The sequence below is a fragment of the Cynocephalus volans genome, chromosome 7, assembly GCF_027409185.1.
Source record: "Cynocephalus volans isolate mCynVol1 chromosome 7, mCynVol1.pri, whole genome shotgun sequence".
Taxonomy (NCBI): Eukaryota; Metazoa; Chordata; class Mammalia; order Dermoptera; family Cynocephalidae; genus Cynocephalus; species Cynocephalus volans.
The window spans coordinates 1,679,644-1,704,342 of NC_084466.1; the positions used below are offsets into that span (position 1 = coordinate 1,679,644).

A 24,699-nucleotide genomic window follows, 5' to 3' on the forward strand; every position below is an offset into this window, starting at 1 on the left:
GAGGCTGTGGTCAAAGCCCTTGGGAAGGACCCAGCATGTGGGACACCACAGAAGTGGCAGTATGGGGCGCACAGAGTCAGCCGTGACTGGCTTTCATCAGAGCAGGGTCCCTGGCCCCAGCCAGATGGGAGGCAACAGCAGAGACGCGGCAGGGCTGGGGGTGCACCGTGGCAGGGGCGACCTGTGTCATGGCTGCTGTTCTCTCCGTAAAGTACGAGGCCAGGTCCCTGCCTCCCACGTGAGAAGCAGGAAGGTCTGAGAAGGCAGAAGGTAGGAGCGGCCTCCCTGAGACGTGCAGAAGTGTGGCCACAACTGCAGCAAGGCATCCTGTCAACCGAGCACCAACCAGGTGCGAGCCCAGGCTGCTCAATTGCCGCGGCAGCCTGCCAGGCAGGTGCCATCAGCAACCTCCTCCCTACAGACAGGGAAACTGGACAGATGCTGACCAGCTGCCTGAGGCGCACAGCCCATGGCCAGGGAGGAATTTGAACGTGGTCTGTCAGACTCTAATGCCTAAGCTGCACAAGCTACTATTTTGTTTTTCTCAAATAATAGCATCCAAGTGAAAGCAAAAACAATCCCTTACTCAATCTTGTTGAATGTCTGGCACTGTAAAAGTTGATACTGATTTTCACTGCAAATAAATGGCATTTTTGCCTGCCTTTAACTTGGTTAAAAAAACATTTATAAGTCTGGGACTTGGGAACCTTTTGTTAATCATGTTTCTATTGGAACATATGTCCCAAGCACCAAAGAACAATTTGTATTTCAGGGTTCAGAGCCTAAAGCATCTGTAAATAGAGGAGCATCTGTAAACAGTGAAGCAGTTATGGGTGTGTGTTAGTGGATTCAATGCAATTTAACGAACTATAAACTGAGGACAGTGTTCTCATCCCTAGAAATTCAATTGGCTGAAGCAAAACCCAATAATATAAACTTCTTTCCCCCTGGGTTATTAAATTTACTCTCTGGCATGAAGTAAAAGCATCTCAAGATCACTTGTTCCTAATAAGCAGACATTCAATACTGTTCCAAAGAACAACGGAAAAAATCTAACGTAATAGCTGGAACATGAAGGTTAAATTACACATTTTAGCAGCTGCCTTAACATGTCCACTGTAACTCACGAGCCTCTGCAGACAGGTAAGTTTCCAGGTAAACGCTTCTGACGTGCTGCTTTGTTAAATACTTGTTCATTATGAATACTTGATGAGTCCATGCTGCAGACCTGCCACGACTCTCCAGAGACAGACCATCATTAGTCTTGGGTTATATGCCCAAGGACTGACTTATTTCAAATACCTGAAGGCCTCAGTGATTGAAGCGGTTTAACCTAGTGGTCGTGTGGTGTAGACTCCAGGGGATGAACAACAGGAAGGCTCCACTGTACTGTGTAATGCTGGATTGGGAAAAGCATCTCCAAAATTATGCATTTTTAGGTTTTTTAAGGAAGGGCTGCTATAACTTGAGTCAAATGAGTAGGTCTGTCTTAGAATAGGCGATCTCACAGCTGAGCACTGATGTTCATGTTACAAACCATTTGCTAGTAAATAATAAAGAAAAGCAGACACATAAATGTGCATATAAATGGATGAATTTTTTAGGAGCCTCAAAGCACTCTAATATAGCAATGCTTGAAGTTCTCATGGACCAAAAATGTTTGTTTTACTCTTACAAAGAAAATGCTAATGAAACAGTCTGTCTTGAAAATAAATATCTACTCTCAGTAAGGAAAGCCTTCAGAGTTTTCAAAGTTTGCTATCTTAAAATGTTAGAAATATGCTGGAAAGCAAAAATTCTAAGATAGAAACAAGCAGAAAATTTGACAAGTTGCATAACAAAACCAATAAACAATATCTGGGCTGCATTATCAAAAACAAATTCTATGGATATAACAAAATTAAGCTCAAGACCTATATAGAACTTTGAAGAAAAATAAAATCCCCTAAATGGGAAGCATGGTGGGGAGGAAGGAAAGGAAAGTGTCCTGCTGACAGGGTTACGCTGGCCTGGAATGCTCCCCCGGAAATACATTTTATGTCCACATGCAGCCTGCAGTACTCTACCACACCTTGTTTTGAAGTTTTCTGAATTCCACTTCAGCCCTACATGTTGCTCAACATCTGGGTGCTCAGTTTACCTTCCAGCTAGGGTCCCTGCTGACGGGCACTGACTGGCAGCCAACCAAGAGAGCTGGCGGGCCCCAAGTCACCACGTTCGTTGGCTCTTCCCAGGCAAATCCACCCAGGGATTGACTTACATTAACAGGTAGTAGTGATGTGCTCACTGAGCACCCCCTCAGAGCCAGGCACCTTTCTTAGCTCTTCACTGGTATTAACTTTTCAACCTTCACAATAACTCCATGAGATGGGTGCTACTATTATGCTCAGAAGACAAAATTGAGGCAGAAAAAAAGCTAAGCCGCCTGTCCAAGGCTACATAGCTAAAAAAATAGGGAGGGCAGGTCACCTCCCGCAGCCTGCCTGTAGCACCTGCAGGCTCAGCCAGGAGGCTGCACTGGCTTTTCCCAGAAATTTAATGACCTGAATCTATGTTTCCTATCTTACATCTCTAAAAAGGAGATAACACCAGCTCTCCATCCACGTCCTTAAAAATGTTACAATACGTTGGTCAAACTACCTCATGGCACATAAGCTACTTTATGGTAGGTACATAAACACGGTGCCATTTATAATTCCAAAATATCCCTTCATGGCTTATATTCATCCAAACAACCAAGTAAAACATACTTTGGAGTGCGCTGGCCTAACCCGGAAGAGAACCCTCTCATTAGTCTGCCTATCCTGCCTTTCCTGGATCAACCGAGAACAAAATACCCATGGCAGTGTTTCCCAAGGATTTCTTTATGTTTCGGCAACCCGCATGCTTTAGAAGGAGCTGGAAAGCTTTCTTTGTGCCAGGAATTCTATGTGAACACGAGAAGGGAAAGGGGCATATTTATTAATTTTTATAAAATAAGTCACATAAGGAAACCACTAGGAAATATGAACATTCAATCTCAAGCTTTTTTTTTTTTTCTCTAGCAAAAGGAAATATGATTTAGCCCTAATACTGGAGGATAACCAAATTACAACAGAACAGATCATGACTGTTTCTGGAAAAAGTCAAATTAGTTTAATAGCATAAGCACGAGTTTAAAATCACAGAAATGAATGGTTTTGTATATGAATATGGTGAAACAGCCAAATGAATACACTGCAAAAAACAAACAAACAAAAAAGATGTGTATGAGAAAAATAGAAATACTCGTATCTTATAACTTGCATTCCAGGGATGTTACCAAATAATGTATAACGATGGAAAAGTTCATCAAAGAATATTTACCCCTTAGGTTTAAAAGGAAATTTTATTTCATAAGAATATAGCAAAAGGGAATTAAAAATGTGAACTACATAAAAATTCATACAGATTAACATAACGTAAAACACCTGGAGAATTAAGGGAGCAACAGCACCAAAATTGGACCCACGTCTGCCCCTCCCAGGACGGAGGAGTCGGGACTGAGTGTGCAGAGGGCGGGGAAGAGGTGACGCCCGCGCTTCACCTCTGGGGGACACACTGCAGGCTCCGGAGCTGAAAGGGAACCGAACTAACTAAAGACACAGCGGGCACGCTTCCGGCGCGTGCTAGCTTCTCCCCCCGTTTTCCACCTCTCTCTGAGGAAACTGAGGCAGGAAAATAACCTTCCTGGGGATCTGCACCTCCCCGGCGTCACAGTCGAGGACAACAAGTCCCTGCCAATGAAGCGTTTCTCTTGCATACCTGATCACCACCGTCGCCGTGAGTGCGGTTCCTCTCCCTTGTCACTGCAGGGACACGGGAGCCGCCCGACGTTTGCGGTCATCACAGCAAGACCCTGGCGGTCAGAGTTTGCGAGGGACAGCGCCTGGCCCCGGTCCTCCCCACTCCACTGGACGGTGGCCGAGCTCCGGCAGCCTCCGTCACCGTCACCACCAGGTACCCTCGCGGGCACACTCAGGGGACAGCGCTGACTCGGCGGCACTCCCCCCAGGAAAAGCAGCCCCTCCTCTGCGGCCAGAGTTCCCCACGCCCCACTCCTGACCATAAAGTGCCGCCCACGGTAACCCCACACCAGGAAAAACGACGTCCCAGCAGTGCCTCTCCTAATATCACACCGGGTACCGCGACTTCTCAGCCGGCGCCTGAGCAGGGCCGTTGGCCGTCGGGGGACAGCGGGCTCCCGTCAGAGGAAGCGCTGGCCCGGGACAGTGTCCCCCTCTGCACACTCGCCCTCCAGCCCGGGGCCGCCGCTCGCACAGTCCCAGTCCCCTCGAGGGTGGGAACCAAGCCGACCCCTCACGTCGGTCCTCTCATCAGCGGGGGACCCCCGAGGAGCCCGAGGGCACCCCGGGGCTCTGGCCGGACTGGCCTCCGCTTCTGCACCCCCGGCGGGGGTGAGGACACAGACGACACCGCCAGCCTCCTTCGTCCCCACCTCCGAGGCCCGCGCGGACGTGACCGCCCGGAAGTCGCACCCGAGCACTGTCCCCAGACCGGCCCGCGCTCAGCCCCGGATCCCGTCGGGGACGCCCGGCCTGCCGGGACGGCTCCCAACCCAGCCAGACTCGGGGGAGAGACGACCGTGCAGTGGGCCGGAGGGGGACCGGGAGCAGGTGGGGACCGGGCCGGGCACCGAGTGTGGGCAGCGGGTCCCCGTCGTGAGCAGACTCCGAGCGGTCCCGCCCCGTGTCCCGCCGGTCCCCCGGGAGGCGGTCAGCGTCACGAGGCCGCCCGAGCCCCCCGGGACCCCGGCAGCAGGGCCGGCCCGGGGGTCCCGCCCGCCCGCCCGCCGGCAGCACTCACGTATCTGCGCACGAGCGTCCGCACGAGGCTGCAGTCCATGGCTCCCCTCCACGCCCGGCTCGGCGCGCCCCCCGCTCCGGTCACGGCCTGATCGCGCCGGGCGGTGCGGGGGGCGGCCGCGGCCCCTCGGCGCTCATGCCCGGCCGGCCCGGCGGCGGCTGCGGACGCGGCGTGGGTGCCGGAGCGTGCGCGGCTCGCGTCGCCTCCTCCCCGGCCCGCGCCGCTCTGGAGCCCGGCCTGGGCGCCCCGCTGCGCTCCGGGCGCACGTCACCGCGCCAGTGAGCATGCGCCCGCGCCCGCCCCGGCCCCGCCCCGCGGCCCCGCCCCCTCGCCCCGCGGCCCCGCCCCGGGCCCCACCCACAGCGCGCGCTTCCCGGGCCGGGACCCCTGGCGGGGGTGGGGGCCGAGGCCGCCCGGGCACGACTCGGTTGCTTCCGCTTCCCGGGCCGCGGGGGACCCGGGGGACGACAACGCGTGTCCCCCGCCCCGCGGAAGCCTTGGCTCTGTGCGGGAAACTTTACTCTCTACCCGGAAGGCCCGGCGGCGGGAGCGAGGTCGCGGGCAGGGGCGCAGCCGCGGGGTCTGGGCGAGAGTGGCCGAGCCGGGCAGGGCCTGCCCCGGGCCTGAGACACTCCCGCCCGCCACGCGTGGCGCCCGCTCTGCAGGTGGAGGGACGACAGAGCCGCTCCGCCGGGGCCGCCCGGGGTCGCGCAGCCTTACGGTGGGGGGCGCAGGGTCTCCCGCCTTGGGATACTTGCTGCCTTCTGACACGCAGCGGCTTCCGAGGCCCGGCCGCCTGGCCCTAGGTCCCCAGAGCTGTGACGGGAGGGGTGAAGGGCAGGTCCTGAACTTGCTACCCCGCGCCCTCTCCCCGACCTGCGGCCCAGCCCACCGGCAGGCCCGGCCCGGCAGGCGGCAAGGCACGTCCTCCAGGCTGCCAGCTCTGAGCCGGACAGAACTGCTGCACCTCTCAGAACACCAGCATCTCAGTCCCAGGGGGCGTCTCTGTCTTTTCTATGGTGACATGCCTGTCCCCAGTGTAGCAAACGGTTTCTTCTCTAACTCCACCACCAGCCGTGACTTAATTGGTGTACTTGGTCTCCAACTTCCCTTCTTGCCGCCAGATAATGTCACTTGTGAAACCAGAGCACGGTGACAACACCTTTCAGGGGACTGTCAAGAACACTGCACTGACCTGGGTGTCAGGATACAGTTTACTACGAATGTCCTCCTCTCTGGTTGTGTGAAAGAAATGGTATTGGCCACTTTTTGGATTAGACACAGATTAAAAATGAATCCTACCAAACAGTAATGGGGACTGAACAGTAAAATGCTCCTGTTTTTGGTCAGCTAACTCACTAGTTCTCCATTTTCCATCCAAATCTACTCTCTGCCCGTCTTTGTGCTGCTCTGAGCTGGGGAGGCATCAGTGGGTCTTCACAACATCAGCACCTGCTGCAGACTGTAGGCAGGAGAGGCCTCTCTCCTTCCTGGCCTGGTGGCCAGTGTCCCTCTGTGGCCACGGTTCTGGGCGGGCACCCTTTCCCCTGCACCAATTCACACCAGGCTGTGGGAACAGCGATCTTCCCTCCACCCCGCCGTGCCTCTTGAGGCCTAGCAATGGGATCCTTCTCCAACTGTTGCTGGACCCTGGGTAACAGCACCCTTTGATGGTTCCTTGACCATGACCACACTACAGTCCCTTTATCATACTCTCTCCTAAATCCCCTCCCAAGAATGTTTCCTGCCAGAACCCTGACTGCCAGAGCCATATTTAGACTAAGCTTCTACCTTGCAAACGGTGACAGTTGGGTTGGGGGGCACAAGCAGAGGTGAGACAAGGCCCCTGCATAAAGGCTCACGTCTCTCAGGAGTGTCTGCTTTGTCCACTGGTAAATGTTAATTTTTTTTCACTCTGTAGTTAGACACTCCTGGTTTCCAATGCAGCAGTCATGCCCTATTTATCTTTTCTGGCAGAAAGCCGTCTTGGTCCAGCTATCCACTTGATAACTCTATTTTGGCTTTCCAGTGATTGGCTTAAAGCAAGCTCAAGTCAATGAAATCTGAGAGGAAGCCTGCTGGGGGTTGTTTGGGAAAGAAAGGTTCCCTCACTCTTAAAAATGAGCATGAGGGGGAAATGTTCCTCCTTTCCTGCTGGATATAGTTGTCTGTGTGCAATGCCTGGTGCCCTGCTCTTCCTGCTGCCGCGACAGGAGGCAGCCTAAGGAACGCCTTCACGCTGGAGATGGCAGTGTGGAAAGATGGGAAGCGTCTGGGTCCTGATGACAACATTGGGCCATTAACCAATCCCACTGCTGCCCTAGCCTGGAATTTCCTGTTATGAGAGACAATAAATTTTATTTAAATCAGGTGAGTTGGATTTTGTTATTAACAATGTTAGTATCTTAGCTTAAAACCTATGAAAACAAATCCATTAGGACTCTATTAAAATAGCAGAAAACCCAACTCACCCTGTGCTATTGTCTGAATTTTTGTGTCCCCCCCCCACTAAAATTTATATGTTTAAACCTGATCCTCAATGCAACAGTATTAGGAGGTGAGGCATTCAGGAGGCGGGTAGGTCCTGAGGGCTGCACCCTCATGAATGGGGTCAGTGCCTTTACGAAAGAGGCTTGAGGGAGCTTGCGTGTCCCTTCTGCCATGTGAGGACATAGATGGCACCGCAGATAAAGCAGAGAGCTCTTGTCAGACACTGAATGTGCTGGCACCTTAATCTTGAACTTCCCAGCCTCCAGAACTGTGTAAGATACAGATGGTTCCAGACTTAAAATGGTTAGACTTATAATTTTTTGACTTTCCGGTGGTGTGGAATCAATACGCATTCAGTGGAAGCAGGACTTGGAGCACCCAAACGACTCTGTTTTTCACTTTCAGTACAGTACTTGATAAATTACATGAGATATTCAGCACTTTATTATAAGAGAGTCTTTGTGTTAGATGGTTTTGCCCAACTGTAGACTGCTGTAAGTGTTCTGAGCAGGTTTAAGGTAGGCCAGGCCCCGATATGATGTTTGCTAGGTTAGGTATATTAAATGCATTTTTGACTTAGGATTCTTCAACTTATAATTGGTTTATTGAGATGTAGCCCCATGGTAAGTAGAAGAGCGTTTGTACTTTGTTATAGGAGGCCAAATGGACCAGGGCACTCTGTGAATCATTTTTTTGCTGTGTATCAAACCCCCGTAAATGTAGGAGCTAAAATGACAAGTTATTTCTCAGGACTCAGTGGCTTGGTGGGAGGGTTCTTCTGCTCCACCTGACATGGGCTGGGATTGTTCATGCAGCTTCATGCTGGGGGCTCACTGGGGCTGCAGGGTTCAGACGGCTTCAGGCTCACATCCAGCATCTCAGCTGGGAGGATGGAGCTGGGAGCAGGCCAGCCTCTCTCTCTTCATGTGGCTTGTCTTCATTCCGAGGTCCAGCCTGAGCTTCTCTACATGGCACCTGGACCCCAAGAGGATCTAAGTGGACCCCACAGAGCCTGCAAAGGCCTGGGCTTGGAAGTCCCACGCATTACTCCTACCAGCCTTGTTGGTGAAAGTAAGTTTCTAGGCCAGCCCAGATTCAGGGAAGGAGAGAGAGATTGCCCCTCTTGATGGAGGAGGGCCGTGTGCAGCCAGGGCTGGTTACCTTTGGAGCAGTCTACCGCAGCCCGACTTAAGCAATAACGGGGCGTGTCGTCACCCCTCACAGTACGCTCAGAGGTGCCAAGACTGCCAGAAACGCTGCGCCTTTCAAGTTTCTTCATTCACACCCCAGCGGAAAGAGAACCCCGACTCTGATTGGGCCAGCTGAGTCATGTACCGATCCTTGTCCAGTCAGTCACTAGGGCAACAGAATCCGGGGCATGATTGGCTGGGCCTGAGTTAAATACAAGTTGCGGAACTAGTTGAGGTCTAAGGGGATGAGATTATCTTAACTGGCTTCAGGTAATCAAGACCCGCCCCTGACCCACTCGCAATGTGGCTGCTCCACCATGGTGGAGTGGTGGGGCTAGTGAGGAGGAGGCGGTAGGTAGGACGCAAAAAACTTAAACTTAAAAAAAAAAAATCTCAAGCAAAAGTGTGAGTTTGCCGGCGCGTGCTCCGGGCCACACCCACACCCAGCACGGACTCATGAACACCTGCCCTCCCGTCCTCCTCTCTTGAATTTACTGAGCCCTAAGTGAAAAAGACTTTGAGGAATTACAGGGTGGGGATGGGTGTCAAAAAATGGGTCTTTTCTGCAAAGACAGTGCAAAACAATTACTGTCACTGAGACCTCAAATGACAAACCCGAAGTCAAAACTGACTACTAAAGACACGGACCAGGGAAGTGTGCGTTGTTAACACGCGTCATTTTCCGGGAATGGAAAGAGCAATTACCGAATCGGGAGGATATGGTAGGAAAGCTTGGGCCTCCTTTGGGAACAGTCTTGCTCCTCCAAGGTACGGGAACATTCTGCACACACTCAGGCCACCATTCCCATGGGTCCAGAAGTATTCAGGTGGCTGTCTCCCCGTGGATGGGCCCCAGAATTCTTCAGCAGCAGAAACTTTATTTCCTGCACCTCCTACCAGCTACCCACAGCCCCCGACCCCCTTTGTCTGGAGGCTTCTTCCCCACCCTTGTTTGTCTCTCTAAATCCTGCTCACACTTTTCAGTCACACTTGTCTTCACTCCCTGCATCTTTCTCAGCCCCTCTCAGCTATAATGAGTAACTCCCTCCCTTAGCGCTCTTAACAGCACCACTTAGTAAAGCATGCTTATTTTTCCAAAACAGTATTTCCAAACCTTAGTTGTAAATTAAAATCACCTGGGGAAATATTTTTTTACAAAATAGCGCCTCCCCAGGGCATTTCCCTCCCAGATATTTTGGTGCATTGGTTTGGATTGGAAACTGAGCATCGGTATTCTTAAAAAGCTCCCAGATACAGCAAGTTTGAGGCCCACCAGTCTAAATATCTGACTCCCACTTGGGTGAATTTGTTGAGAATGACGGTGGTTATTGATCCTTTTAATCCTTGGGCATTGCACGGTGTCTTGCACATAACAGGTGCTCAACAAATGGTGAAAGAATTAAATTATAATTAAACTGCTATTTCAGCCACTGAGTATTAACATCAGTGTAAGGAAAATGAAGAAAAATGGTCAGGCTCCCTCACCTGTGTGGAATCTTGCCGAGCACGACCTTGCCTGTTTGATGTAAACGTGTTAACTACGCATGTGTGCCCAGCTGTTCCTGGGCTGTCTGACTTGCACCCAGGTGTTCATGGGTTATCGGACTTAAGTATAAAGGAGGAACAGCTCTGATCCACAGGACCCCCCCCCCCAATGTCCCCGGAAGGCCAACAAGGGGTTGCTACTGCTGGATCTGCCACAGGCTGCTGGAGACCACTGTAAGCTGCTGCTGAGGGTGGTGGGGGCTGAGCTCATGTCCGAGTAAAGTGTGTCAAAGGCTCCCAGGGTCTTTCCAACTACCTGGCTGACAACCTGTATATGAGGGGTCTGTTACCCAGTCTGTGCACAGAACGGATTTGAGGGGTCTATGACCCAGGCTGTACAATGGGTTTGAAGGGTCTGTGACTCAGCCCAACAAACAGGATAAAGGGAGGGCATAAAATGAGCACATGCACAGTGAAAAGTGTCGGTTCAATGCCACCGATCCAGAATGGATTCCTGGAGCCACATGGGAACACTGTGGAGAGGGATTTTGTTCCCTGGCTCAAGATGTCCCTGAGGTTACCCTAGGCCACCACGCTTTACCAGACCACTGCTCCTGGAATGCGATGATGAAATCTTGTCTCCCATGCTGGGGCGGAGCTTGTGGGGGCACTGTGGTGAGTTACTTTTGAAAATCTAGTTCAACTTGGTCATTACACAGGTATCCAACAACGGACTGAGTTACACTTTATTGTAATTCTTATTCCGAAATATGTGAATAGTGAGTGCCCATCTCAACGCATGAGCAAGATTTAATCTTCCAGACAGTGCTGGTGTGAGTTCTGCCATGAAGACTCTCTCCAAGTCCTGGGAGTCCTGGTCACGTTTGCCACTTTAACCCCAGTCCCGAGAAGCTGTGTGTTCTTTGAGTCCGCGTCTTCGAAACTTTTGTCTCCTCTGAGCCTTTGTCTTCCTTCAGGTGTCCAGATGCAGGGCAGGGGCGAGTCACAGAACCGAGTCACAGTCTTGGGTCTTTCTGGCTCAATGATGAGGTGATCACTGAGCTAGCCAGGAGGGGCTCATTTTGCACCTGACAGTGGGTAATCACCAAGGTGCCTGCTTGTCCCCAAATGATCCTAATCAGGATTAATCTTTCTTCTCAGTTTCCCATTTTCTCTTAGTTATTTTTCAGTGAGAATACATGAAAGAAAAATATGCTAAAAATTCTCTTATTTGTTTTTTATACTCCCTTCTCTCTTATTTTATTTCTCTGAAGGACCAGTGATTTTATTTGAAGTTTTCTTCAGAAACAAAAAAACCCCCTAAATTCCGTGGTGCTTAAAATTACCGGTAAAATAATGAAAGCAGTTTGCTGTGCTCACTTATTTGAGAAATGCCTTTAGTGCAGGCATCACAGCTCCTCTCCAACCAAGCAAACACGATGGTAGTGCGTCTAAAACACGCGTGTGGAGTAGCGACTAGACATTTGGCATTATTCAAGCTCATCTGCACCTTTGCTGAGCAAGTCACTTGGAAACTGCACAACACACTCTGATGAATGCTCCCCTTAGGGACACGTTTTAGGACGCTGGGAGGACGCTTTCTCTTGCCCCTTGCTTTCATGAACAAGACGATAAAATGGTTTCCCTTTAACTATCTCCTATCTATTGTAACTTATAAAATACTTATATTTTCTTAGATAACTGGGAATTATTTAAGTCTACTCAAAAAAGCCAAAAAAGTATGAAGAAATGTAATGGTTTTTAGTCCATTATGCTAAGGGACATAAGCCCGACTTAAAAGGACAAACACTGTGTGGTTCCACTGATATGAGGTCCCTAGAGGAGTCAAATCCACGGAGACAGAGTAGACTGGCGGTTGCCAGGGGCTGGGGAAGGGGGTGGGGAGTTGTGTTTAATGAGGACAGGTTTATTTTGGGAAGATGAAAAAGTCCCAGAGGTAAGTGGTGGTGACAGCTGAACCGCAAAGCAAATGTACTTAATGCCAAATGTCGTTATATATGCTTTAGCACATTAAAAAAATCGGTGGCTTCGGAACCAGAGATAATTCTACATGGCAATGTCCAGTCATCCTAACGTTAACTTCAGAGGACCGAGCTCACGAAGAAGATAAACTTCTAGAAACAAGACGTCACGAAGCCAATCCCTGTCCGCCCTGGCCGCACACGGGAAGAAAACCTCTGCTCCTGCCGCTGCTGGAGGAGCCGCCTATAATGTCACCACTGCCAGTGTCCTGGTACAGGCGGCCACCCGCAGGTGAAGCTCGGCTGGCGACTGCGGCGGGGGCAGCTGGGCCAGGCGTTTCACACGGGACTCCCTCTAACCCTGCTGTCACATCCTCGACGACACATCCTCAACGACACATCCTCAACGACACATCCTCCTGTCTTTCTGGTGAGGGACCTAAGTCCAGGACGCCACCCCGGGAGGGCGGCCAAGGCGGGCTCCCACGGCCGGGCTCCCCGCAGGGCCGCGACCCTCTCCACGCCCAGTGGGAGGCGGGGGTCGGGGGTCGGGGTGGGGGAGGCTCGGGGACAAGGGCCGGAGGTCATTCCCGCACCCACCTCTCCGGGTGTGGTTCTTCCAGCAGCGGACAGCACGCCGGGACCGGCCCAGGTCGTCGTGAGGAGGTCACAGGTGGGCCACACCAAGTGGCACGTCATGCGGCAGAGCGCAGGCCGGCGCGGGGCACCCTCGGGAAGCGCGTCCTTTCCACGTCCCTCTGCCACGGGCACAGCAGCCTGTCCGCGGCTGCGTGCCACTGCCGGGGCTCCCAAATGTCCCCTGCCCCTTGGGGTTCCACGAAGTCTCACTGTGGCCGCAGCGCCCAGCCCTTGACACTCTCCCGGCCGCCGTCCCCGCACGCCACTCCTGTGACTGTGCACCTTACAGCTGAGGTGGCCTCTTGCAAGACCCACGACGCAGCCACCTAGGTGTGAGCTCTGACTGCAGCCGGTCACACAGTCCATCACAGCAGACCCCCCAGACCCGCGGGGTCACGTCTTCAGGGGTGCGTGTGTCCCGAAGGCCGACGCCTGGGCCACCTCTGCGCTGCACCGAGCAGCCCCCTATCCAGACCCACCCGGATCGCCTAAACCCCGGTTGGTTCCCAAACAGGCTGTCCCAGGCTGCTGCATTTAATTACCGTCGTACTTAGCAACAGTGTTTGGATGGATCAGAAAGACGTTCCAACTGGGGATGGAAGAACGTCAAGGAATGCTGGTTTTCTTCTGTGTAAACCTGCAGAGGAGAATCAGAAGTTTATTTTCTAATGTCTTAACAATGAAAGTTTGCTTATGTGAAAAAAATCGTTTTAATTTTAGCCAAAGAATGGCTTGTAATTAACAACCAGATGTCTTCTGACTTACCCCAACCCAAATTCTTACAGTGGTGGTGGATAATTTGGCTGGGTATATTAGTCATAGGTAGGAAATGTTTGTCTTAAAAATGTTGAAGGTGGAACACGGTGGTAGCATAGTTTTTAACATTTCTGGGTCCCAACATTAAAACAGAGCAACTAGATAGCAAAGCCAAAAGCCCATGAACCATATTTACAACAAAATCAGATGACAAGGTATCCCCCTGCACCCCAAAATACAAGCAAGTATATAAGCAGATGTTATGAGGGAAGTCTTCGCAGGGCCTAGAATCTTGCATATTAGTTGCTAAGTAAACAACCAAAAAAATCAAGCAAACTGCATTCTGGAAATTTCTTAAAATGGTTTCTTAGGCAATTTCACTTTAACTAAAGGAATTTGTTACAAATAAGTACATTCAGTTTAAACCAGGAAGTTTCCACCATAAACTATTTTCTAAAAACAGTCTTCTGTTCTTAAATCTGAGCTATAACACAGGGAGGCTTACCGATTGTGGATAGAAATGATCAATCTCTGGACTAATGTAGCAGGAGGCAGTGAGATTGTAGTTTCTGCTGGTGTGACATCTCTTATGAAATGCGCATGCCTGAAGAGTATGTACTGGGTGAGGCCAAGGTGGAGATTTTCCTCAACCTACTTTTAGAAGCCTTAGGAAAAATGAGCTTTGTGCAAACATCTTCAGCCAAAATCCAAACATCCTGAACAAACCCTCCTGTGGTCTGGGGACCTGAAGTGACTTCAGGCTTTGAAGATAAAAATAAATTCTTTTGTCCCCTGACTGGTAAAATTAGAAACTTCATTAAAATGTCATCCAGTGCAGGCACTAGGCCCATGTACCCAGTTTGAAATGTTAATAATAACAACTTAGTACTTGCATTGACTTCCGTCTTCAAAGCCCTTCATCAACACCACTTTTTCCCAACTGTTCAAGGGGAGCATTTGCCAAGCAGGAAGTGTAAAGTCATGGGAAAGTGAACGTGCAGGTTGTCTGTGATGACGGTGAGAGTGTTACGTTGTCCGGCAGGTGACATGTGAGTGGCATGTGTAGGAACATCCCCGGAGATCCTATCTTTCACGACTTTAACTCAGCAGGAGACTTTGGACATACTGTCAGGTCCACACAGGTGCTTCATGAGCTGCTTTGTCACCTGTTTGGGCTCTGATTTCACATTGTTCAGAATCCCACGTAAATTAAGAATAAAAAAAGAGAAAACTTTAACTGTTCACTGTTGTTACTCTGGAGGGATTTGTACACTTTGTGAAGACAGATGAGACCCTGGTGAGGCTGAGTGAGCGGCTGGTCTGCAGTCGATAGAGCTCACGACCCCTTGATGTTTCCAGAACCCTCCACCGGCCAGACGTCCCACTTCCTCTCTCGGGCTCTGTCACCCTGCCTGTCCCTGCGTTTTCTTCCACCCTCTCCCACTGCTGCCTCTCTTCCCGTTTCCCTCCTGTGCCGGGTGCACTGGAGCTGAGGGCCGGGCAGGTGGACTCTTTCCAGCCATCAGGTGAGCCTTTGTGCGGAGGCAGGTGGAGGTGGGGAGGCTCTCTGTGTTCACCCGGACATCTGCACAGGTAAAGGACATGTCAGCGGCACTGTGGCTTTCTGGCCCAACTGATTGGCGGCTAATTTTTAAGGCACATTTTTTTAGGGCCTATTTTTAAACCATATTGTTTGTTAAACTACAATTATGGAAAATTTTGCTTTTGTAAATTTTACTCTAAAGAATTTGGTCTTAACCAATTCAGGGTCACTATATCAATGTTGAAATATTAATTAGATTTAGTCGCTTTTTATAGCATGAAATATAGATGTCTCCATCTAGTTTTCAGTCTGAGAATCTGGCCAACCCGTACCCCTGTACCCGTGTTTTTTTCCTTTCCCCCACATTGTTCTTCATCCTTCTGGAAAGTTCTTTCTCCTGTGCTGGGCAAACCTCATCCACTCTGTAGACGCAGGGCTGTAACCCTCCCTCCGTGAGCTGCTGCTTCCTCTGCTATTGTATGGGGCAGAGTTCTAAGACGGTTCCCAAGGCCTTCCCCCCCGCCTGTATGCAATCCGTGTGATCCCTTCTCCTTGCAGGGGGGCACAGCCTGTGGCTGTGGGGGTCTGTCCCATGACAAGGTTACATTACATTTCAAACATGAGGGATTGTGCAGATGTAAGGAGGTCCCTGATCAGCCCACTTTGAGTTAGTCAAGGGGGAGGTTATCTTGAGTGGGCCTGGATAAAAAGTGGGAGAAGTCAGAGGGATCTGTAGCAGCAGAGATGTGCTCCTGTTGGCCTTGAAGGAGCAAACTGCTGTGTAGTGGGGAGGGCCACCTGGTGGGGAGTGGCAGGTGGCTCCAACAGCTGATGCCAGTGCCACAGGACACAGGGACATCAGTCCTACGACGGCGAGGAACTAAATTCTGCCAGCAGCTGGTGGGCTTGGAAGGCAACCCAGAGCCTCAGTGAGATCATGACCCCAGCCAGCGCCTTGCTTTCCACCTCGTGAGTCCCTGAGCCCACCCAGGAAGTTTGAATAATATGTATGTGTTGTTTTAAGTACCCAAGTTGGTATCATTTGTTATATGGCAACAAGAATCTAATGCAGGTGTCCGTGGCACTTACTATGATCTTCTCAGGAAGATATCTTGGAGAAGGTCCTAGAAAAAATGAAAATGGGAGTAGAGAAAAGCCAGCACTGATAACCTTGCCTAGAACAGCATCGGGTTGCTAGTACTTACGAAATGGTTGAAAGGGAGCTGTTGTTACTTGGCACTGTTTTTACAGACCGACATTTGATTTCACAATTTAAAACCAAGAACCTGAGAAAAATCCTTCTCAAGAGTCACAAAGGGCAGCCCGCGCAGCACGTATGCTTTGAGAACCTGGCAGAGAGGCCCTGCGTGCGGCTGCTCAGTACATGCTTGGGCATGGGGCGCGTAGACGTTGGCCCCGACCCTCTTCCACTGCTTGCTCCCTCGTTCCAGAACACCAGGCTCTGCTTGACCTCTGGCAGCAATGGGGCACTGGCCCTGAGCTCCTCTGCTGGCCCTGTATCCTGGTCACGGCCAGGCTGAGGCACAGAAAACCGCTGGCCCCATGCTCCTTCCCTGCTCTCCCCTTCTTCCGCAGGGAAGGGATTTTTAAGGGGGCCCATGGTAGTGACTATTTTTAAGCATCCCTAGCAGCTGGTGACCATCCGACCAGGTGCTGTCCAAGAGGATGCAAATGGAGCTGGGTGAGGCAGGTCCCAGTGCCTGTGCAGAAGCGGCCCCTCTGTACCTGCTGCCTGGACCCTGAGGCCGTGGCCTTGGGGAGGGTGGGGGGTACGCCAGAGGGGGCTTGAGACCCTCAATACTCCAGCCCTGGGCTACTTCCCTCTGAACTCTGTTCGTGTGAGCGAGAATTATAAATTCTTCCCTGAGCGAGAATTATAAATTCTTCCCTCGTTTTGGTCTCTTATCATTCTGAGTTCCGTCATTCTCACCTGAACCTAAGCTTAGTAGTGAACTGGCCGACACACTCATTGCGATCCACACCTGATGTGCATCTGAGACCACGTGGGCTGCATGTGCTGATCTCTTCCTGTCATACGACTTATGTGCAGGACAAACGCTAATGCATTATCAACAGCTGACAGATGACGCAGAGCACAGAGGGCTGCATATGTTAAGAACCTCGTGCATTAGTTACGGGGTGTTTTTAGTCTGTGCTCACTCACGTAATGACAGTGCAAGTTTTATTTTTCTGGGAAATTTACTAATAATGAAGTAAAACTTCCATAAGGATTTCTTAAATTCAGATGATTTTAATAAGTACCACAGATGAGGATGTTTTCATTTTAAAGTTTATTGGTGATATATGCATAAAAAAGGAACGACAGTACGGACCGCTCCCGCCGAATGGAGTTCCACTTGGATAAAGGCATGAAATGACCAAAAGGAGGACTCCCACAGAGGACACCAGAATAAAGACCATAACAGATGGTTCACGGGCCAAAGAAACAAGTCTATATGGCCAAATGGTGCTGTGTAAAATACTAAGAAGCAACTGAAAAAAATGAAAATTTTCAACTTTTAAAAATTGTGAAGTCAAAAATATGATGGACTAGCCGTTGGTAAGTAACAACATTAATTAATTCACCTGTCCACTTATTTATTCCTACACTTACTCATTCAACAACTACGTACTTAGCACCATCCTATGTGTGCCCAGCACCGTTCCGGGGTCAGGGGATGGTGTTAGGGAAAGGCAGATACACACCTGTGTCCATCTGCTCTGCAGTCCAGTGGGCAGGTGAGCAGTGGTCACCTTGTCTTAAAAATAAAGCTGCAGTAAAAGCCTGGGTTAAAGGTGCTGAAGGAAAGTGACAGTTTCTGATGTGTCACAGGGGGCCGGGAAGCCAACCCGGAGGAGAGTGACATTTGAACTGAGTTCCTAATTAGGTTAATTAGGTAAAAAGGATAGAAAATAAATTAGTGAATTATTCATTTTGTAAAATGGAATGATTTGAAAAACAGTGAAAACAACTTAGATCTTAACAAATATGTTTGTTGTAAGCATGGACTATTGAGTTTTTCTGTTAATAAAACAGAATCAGTAAATATTCCACTAGGTGTCTTGTGATAGATGCGTATTAAATAAAATGTGTGTTCTGATTTGTTTAAAATTAGTAGCTTTAGACCCTAATAATGAAACTGTCACTTGGGGCTAAACCTCCTCAAAAAGAACAAGGAAAAAGTGACAAATGCCCTTCCCCCCTTTTGATTTACAAATACCTGAAATTTCTGAGAATGTTTATCTCTTTTTGAAAAAAACTTTCAATGTTAATGATAATTAAAATTTAAAAAAACAATGTTCAAAATTTTATACTTTAAAAAAATTAGAGAAAATACACATCATCAGCTGATTTCAACAACTATAAACCCATGAAGATCCTGTTCCATCCATGCCTGCACCAGCCCTATCATGGTATGGATTATTCTTATGAAATTTCAGCCATAGAGATAATTTTACTTCATTTTCAAGAAGGATCTCTATTATTTCTTTCTTTCTTCCTTTCCATTTTTTTGGCTCTTGTAGGTAGAACCTCCACTGACATGTTCAGTAGAATTGTCAAGAGAAGACCATCTAGACTTTCACCAGTAAGTATGATGTTAACTGTGGGTTTTCTGTATATGGCCTTTACCAGGTTGAGAAAGTTCCCTTCTGTTCCTAATTTGTTAGGTGTTTTTATCATGAAAAGGTGTTGGATTTTGTTTGTCCAGTGCTTTCTTTGTGCCTGCTGAGATGCCATGTGGTTATCTTTTATTCTGTTGCAGTGGTGCATTGCTTTGATTTTTGTATGTTGCATTTATTGATTTCTGCATTCCTGAGATAAATCCCACTTGGTCATGGTATGTAATCCTTTTTGTATGTTGCTGGGTTTGGTCTGCTGGCATTTTGTTGAGGGTTTTGCATTTATATTCATTAAGGTTATTGGTCTGTAGTGTTCTTTTCCTGTGATCATAAGTCTTAGCCTGGTTTTGGTATCAGTAATATTGACCTCACAGAATGAGTTAGGAAGTGTTTCTTCCTCTTCTATTTTTTGGGGGGAAGAGTTTGTGGAGGTATGCTATCAATTCTTCCTTAAATGTTTGGTGGAATTCACCAGTGAAGCCATCTGGGCCTGGGCTTTTCTTTGTAGGAAAGTTTTAATCACTAATTAAATCTCTACTTGTTGCAGGCTATTCAGATTTTTTATTTCCTCTTGAGTCACTGTTAGCAGTTTCTGTTTTTCTGGGAATTGGCACATTTCATCTAAGTTACCTAACCTGTTGCGTAGAGGTCCGTCTTCTGCTCTTCTGCTGTTCCACCAAGTGGAAAGGAGACAGTGGCGTCGTGTTTTCTGAGATCTGCCTCCTCTGTCCTCCCACTTCCATCTGGATCGTCTCTGCCCCTGCCCCGGTGTGTGTCCCCATCCTGTTCAGTTTGGAGTCTTCTCTCAGCACTTTCAGCCCTGTGTGGGGTCCAGCCTACTCCTTCAGCTTCCACTTCGGTCCCATTGGGGTCCCCTGGAAATTGGATCTGTGGGGCCCGCCTGGTTTGGGCTTGTGCCCTGTTTGTCCTGTGGAACCTGTCGGGTCCCTCCAGCTGCTCCAGGCCTCCCCGCCCACCCTCTACTGCTTCCCACACAGACGCTGATGCTGCCTGGGCTTCCAGTGGTTGGCGAGTGGCCCCACCTGCTCACAATTTGGGCAAATTACTTAACTTTTTTGAGCCTCAGCTTCCTTCAGCTAAAATGGGATAATATGTAAAAATGAAGTGGCTGTAAGAGATGCCTGGCGTTGAAATGCACTTTGGAAATATTCCACTAACTTCTCCTTCAGTATGAAGCCACAGCTTAAAGACTGCACAGTTAAACTCTCTACTTAATTTATTTGCAGTAAGTATTTTTGAATAAACTGAAAAGAAAACGTGTAAGGTTTAAAAACAGCAACGAAATTAGAAAAATGGAAGACACTAAACATCACATATCGTATTAGCTAGCATGTGGCTGTTTTTTTCTGGTATAGTTTGAGACAGCATTAAGTGCACGTATCTGTTTAGTTTAGGAGTACAAAATGTAGAGGTTAAAATTTTAAATTGAACCTATAAATGTTTAACTCTGCCAAATTATCCATTTAGTTTTTTAATAATGTAAATTAATTAATTTTGTATTACATTAGCTAGAGGTTATTTTCTCCAGTAAGTTTTGTTTACATTGACTACCTGATTGGCTATGATAAATTGTTCTAATAGTTTCTTAGGGAACCAAAAATCACATTTTAATCTTTAATACAGTGGTATTGATCAAACCTGATTTTGAGTGTCCTATAACCTTCAGCTTCAAATGTCACTGCTTTTTCAAAGATGTCCCCGTGTTGGCTAAAAAAATCATTAAGAAATGGCTAAACCAATGCACGAATAGCTAAACTAATATTAGCTAAACTTATGCACAAAACAACGGGCGATCTTAATTGGAATAAAGGGAGAAAAATGACCATTTTTTCTTGGCCAATTTTCTCGAAGTAATGAGAAAACTTTCACGGTCTCGCTATCTGGCTGTTCCCTAAGAAGCTAAGCTAAACTCCGGTGCAGCATATTCTCTTCTTAAAAAAAAATCACAGAATACACTAAACAGAGACTGAAGGAGGACATTGTATAGCGTACACCAGGGCTTGTCAACTGGGGCTGATTCTATCCCCCAGAGGACATTTGGCAACACCTGTAGACATTTTTGATTGTCACTGGGAAGAGGGAAAGATTTGCTACCAACATCTAGGGGGTAGAGGATGAACATCCTACAAGGCACAGGACAGTCCCCACAACCAAAGATTTTCTTTTTTTAAAATTTTTATTGAACCAACATTGATTATACGTATTTTGGGGGTTCAACATTGTTACTAGCACATACAGTGTTACAAATCATAATTATTCTTTATGCGCCTTGTCCAATCTCTCCCTAGCCCCCTCTTTCTCCCCCCTCTAATTACCCTAGATTTCTTCTCTCCTTCTGAAAGAGTGATGGTTACTCCATGGATTTGTTGCCTAGATGTTGTGTCCAATGCTGAGAGGTGTGATCAGTTCCCCCAATATTATCATAGAGCCTTTGCTGCTTCTGTCACTCTGGAATGGGCTTTGTGGAGAGAGACATCCTCTTCTTTTCTTTTTCCCTGCTGGTGACTCTGCTTGTGTCAATGCACTCCGGTGGCTGGTGGACCATCTGCATGGTGGTTGTGGCATCTAGCTGCTTTTGCGGCACACATGGTTATTGTGGTGGTTGTGGTGGGCCACCCACATGGAAGTGATGTTTTTGGCATGCTCCTTGGTGCTGGCAGTGTGCCTGGTTGTGGGGAGTGTCTGATCTCTGGCTCCATACCTCAGGTTCCCGAGCAGGCCCTGAAGCACTGGTGTGGTGTGCCTGGTTGTGGGATGGGGGGTCCAGTCCTCTTCTCTGTGCCCCGGGTCCCTGGGCAGCCCACAAGGCATTGGTGCAGTGTGCCTGGTTCCCACAACCGAAGATTTTCTGATCCAAAATGTCAATAGCATTGAGATTGAGAAACTTTGGCTCAGTGATCTCCTAGGGGTGAAGGGACTCATAGATCTAAATCAGATGTTAGAGAGATTTCCTTTCTCATAGCATGCCCATTGCAGAGGCCAAATAGAAGCCTCAATCAAAACTATGATCAGGGTGCCATAGGTAACATTGCCAAGGCTTAGGGGGACTGATGACCCTCATCACTGGAATTTTGTTATGCTCAAGTCTAGAATTATGTTGAACGAATTTTAAGAAAACCAAGAAGGGTTACATTTTTTAAAAAGATGGTTAATGCTAGTCCATCTCACTGTTGCCAACCCACCAAGTAAAAAAGAAAAGAAATAAGTCTTGCTGGAGGGTCATTGGCAAAACTCTAGTAGGAGCACATTTTGACTCATTATATGAAAGAACTTTCTAAGAATCAAAGCAGACTGAATGCAACTGAATCTCTGGCAGCTCTTGTGTTCTCTTCCACCAGAAACCTTCAGGCTTTGTGCAGAAGACAGCTGTGTAGGGATGTCACACAACACATCCCAATCTAGAAGGAGAAGTGATAAGATCAGTTGAATTAGGATGGCAATTAAGGCTACTGGGGGCAATGCACTTCCATGAGGCCTCGGAAAATAACAGTGAGTATTTGTGGAGGTCCTCACAGTTTCCAGAGAGCTGTCCTACATTTAATTTCACTGTGTAGCCCTCAGTATTTCAGGGGTATCTCCAGCAGACAGACCCATAGAAGGAAGAGCATGTGTAGTTTTGATTTGCATTTCCCGGATGCTGAGTGATGTTGAGCATTTTTTCATATGTCTGTTGGCCATTTGTATATCTTCCTTAGAGAAATGCCTACTTAGCTCTTTTGCCCATTTTTTAATTGGGTTGCTTGTTTTCTTCTTGTAAAGTTGTTTGAGTTCCTTGTATATTCTGGATACTAATCCTTTGTCAGATGTATATTTTGCAAATATTTTCTCCCACTCTGTTGGTTGTCTTTTAACTCTGTTAATTGTTTCTTTTGCTGTGCAGAAGCTCTTTAGTTTGATATAATCCCATTTGTTTATTTTTCCTTTGGTTGCCCCTGCTTTTGGGGTCGTATTCATGAAGTCTGTGTCCAGTCCTACTTCCTGAAGTGTTTCTCCTATATTTTCTTTAAGAAGTTTTATTGTTTCAGGGTGTATATTTAATTCTTTAATCCATTTTGAGTTGAGTTTAGTGTATGGTGAAAGGTATGGGTCTAGTTTCATTCTCCTGCATATGGATATCCAGTTCTCCCAGCACCATTTGCTGAAGAGGCAGTCTCTTCCCCAGTGTATAGGCTTGGTGCCTTTGTCAAAGATCAGATGGCTGTAGGTGTGTGGGTTGATTTCTGGATTCTCTATTCTATTCCATTGATCAGCATGTCTGTTTTTATGCCAGTACCATAATGTTTTGGTTATTATAGCTTTGTAGTATAGTTTAAAGTCAGGTAGTGTTATGCCTCCAGCTTTATTTTTTTTGCTCAGCGTTGCTTTGGCTATGCATGGTCTTTTGTTATTCCATATAAAAGGCGAGGTTGCAGAGAAAAAGGAACTCTCATACATTGTTGGTGGGACTGCAAAATGGTGCAGCCTCTATGGAAAATGGTATGGAGGTTCCTCAAACAATTGCAGATAGATCTACTATACGACCCAGCTATCCCACTGCTGGGAATATACCCAGAGGAAAGGAAATCATCAAGTCGAAGGTATACCTGTTCTCCAATGTTCATCACAGCACTCTTTACAATGGCCAAGAGTTGGAACCAGCCCAAATGTCCATCATCAGACGAGTGGATATGGAAAATGTGGTATATCTACACAATGGAATACTACTCAGCTATAAAAACGAATGAAATGCTGCCATTTGCAACAAAATGGATGGACTTTGAGAGAATTATATTAAGTGAAACAAGTCAGGCACAGAAAGAGAAATACCACATGTTCTCACTTATTGGTGTGAGGTAAAAATAAATAAATAAATTCACACATACACAAAAGAAAAAAAAACCGGGGGTGAGAAGAAGACATAACAATTACAATTCCTTGAAGTTGACATGACAAGCATACAGAAAGGACATTGTTGAGTGGGAGGGAGGAGAGCGAGGGGGGAGGGAGGTTTCAGTGATGGGCCACAATAATCAACAACATTGTATATTGACAAAATAAAATTAAATAAAAAAAAAAAAAGAAGGAAGAGCCTGGACAGCAGAGGTGGAGACAAGAAGCCAGGGGACAGTGGCAGATGCGTGCAGAATGCAGGTGGGAGAGGGAACAGCAGTGGGATGGGCACCATTCACGTGGCTCCAGCTTCCGTCTTTCCTGTAAACTTGCTTATTGGGAAATCCACACTTGAAAAGTTTGAGTCCCTATGCAAACTGATCAAAATGCACGGTAATGACTTCATAGATATGCTGTTCTGAGCAACAGAACATTTGGAGAAAATGGAGAACATTTTATTTACTAGAATTCTCCTTTGGGAGAGTTTTTCTTTTTAGAAGAAAAACATTGATAAGCTTCTTGAGGTAAGGTGCGACCCCAGAAGTATAGCCAAGCAGCCAAGGTGATTGCTGGGTGGCTCTGCATGGGGAGGGGCAGGGAACATGCTTGTTCCCAGGACGGAGAGGCAAGGGCAGCAACTGTGACCAGAAAGGCTGCTCCACGTGCTGGCCCCTCCCTGCGACCTGAAGTGTGAGCTGTTCAGAGGCCAGTGCTGGCTGCAGGCTGGAGGAGGGGCGGCAGAAGAGACAGTGAGTGAGTGAGCCTCAGAAGTGCAGTGACCACAGGGGACGGCCTGCAACCTGCTGCGGGGCCCAGGCCAGTCCAGGGCAGGGAGTGTCCAGGTCAGGAGGCCATGCGCACATACAGGCTGATTCTGCAGCCCTGTGAGACCTGTGGAAGCCCCTGCAGAGGCCGGGTGCGGGACACAGATGCCCTGCGATTTGGATCCTCAGCCCGCATGTCCTTGTGACCTGTTCAGCTGCACGTGACTGGAGCCCGTCTGACAGTGGCTCGAACGGTGAAGACACCTACTTATCCTGATGAACAGAAATCTGGTGGTGGGCACTCCCTGCCTTGTTGCAGTGGCTCGGCCACGTTACAGGGATTTGTGCATTCGTACTTTCTCCTCTGCCATCCTCAGGCAGGACAAGGTGGTTGCTGACACTCCTAGCGTCCCGTCCTGAATGACCATGTCCAAGGCAAGGGGAGAGGTGGAGGAGGAGGGGGCCTTCCTCCC

At 48.4% G+C, this 24,699-nt stretch overlaps 1 protein-coding gene across 4 annotated transcripts in view; it reads right to left on the minus strand.

Moving 5' to 3' along the window:
- The window catches only part of ATP11A (ATPase phospholipid transporting 11A), a 163,128-nt gene extending 158,163 nt beyond the window's left edge, over positions 1 to 4,965 (minus strand). For all 4 annotated transcript variants that reach the window (XM_063102237.1, XM_063102239.1, XM_063102238.1 and 1 more), the window contains exon 1: positions 4,846 to 4,965. In XM_063102237.1, coding sequence (XP_062958307.1) covers positions 4,846 to 4,884 — 39 coding nt within the window. In that variant the 5' untranslated portion in view covers positions 4,885 to 4,965. The remainder of the gene's footprint in view (positions 1 to 4,845) is intronic.
- Between the last annotated feature and the right edge of the window lie 19,734 nt (positions 4,966 to 24,699).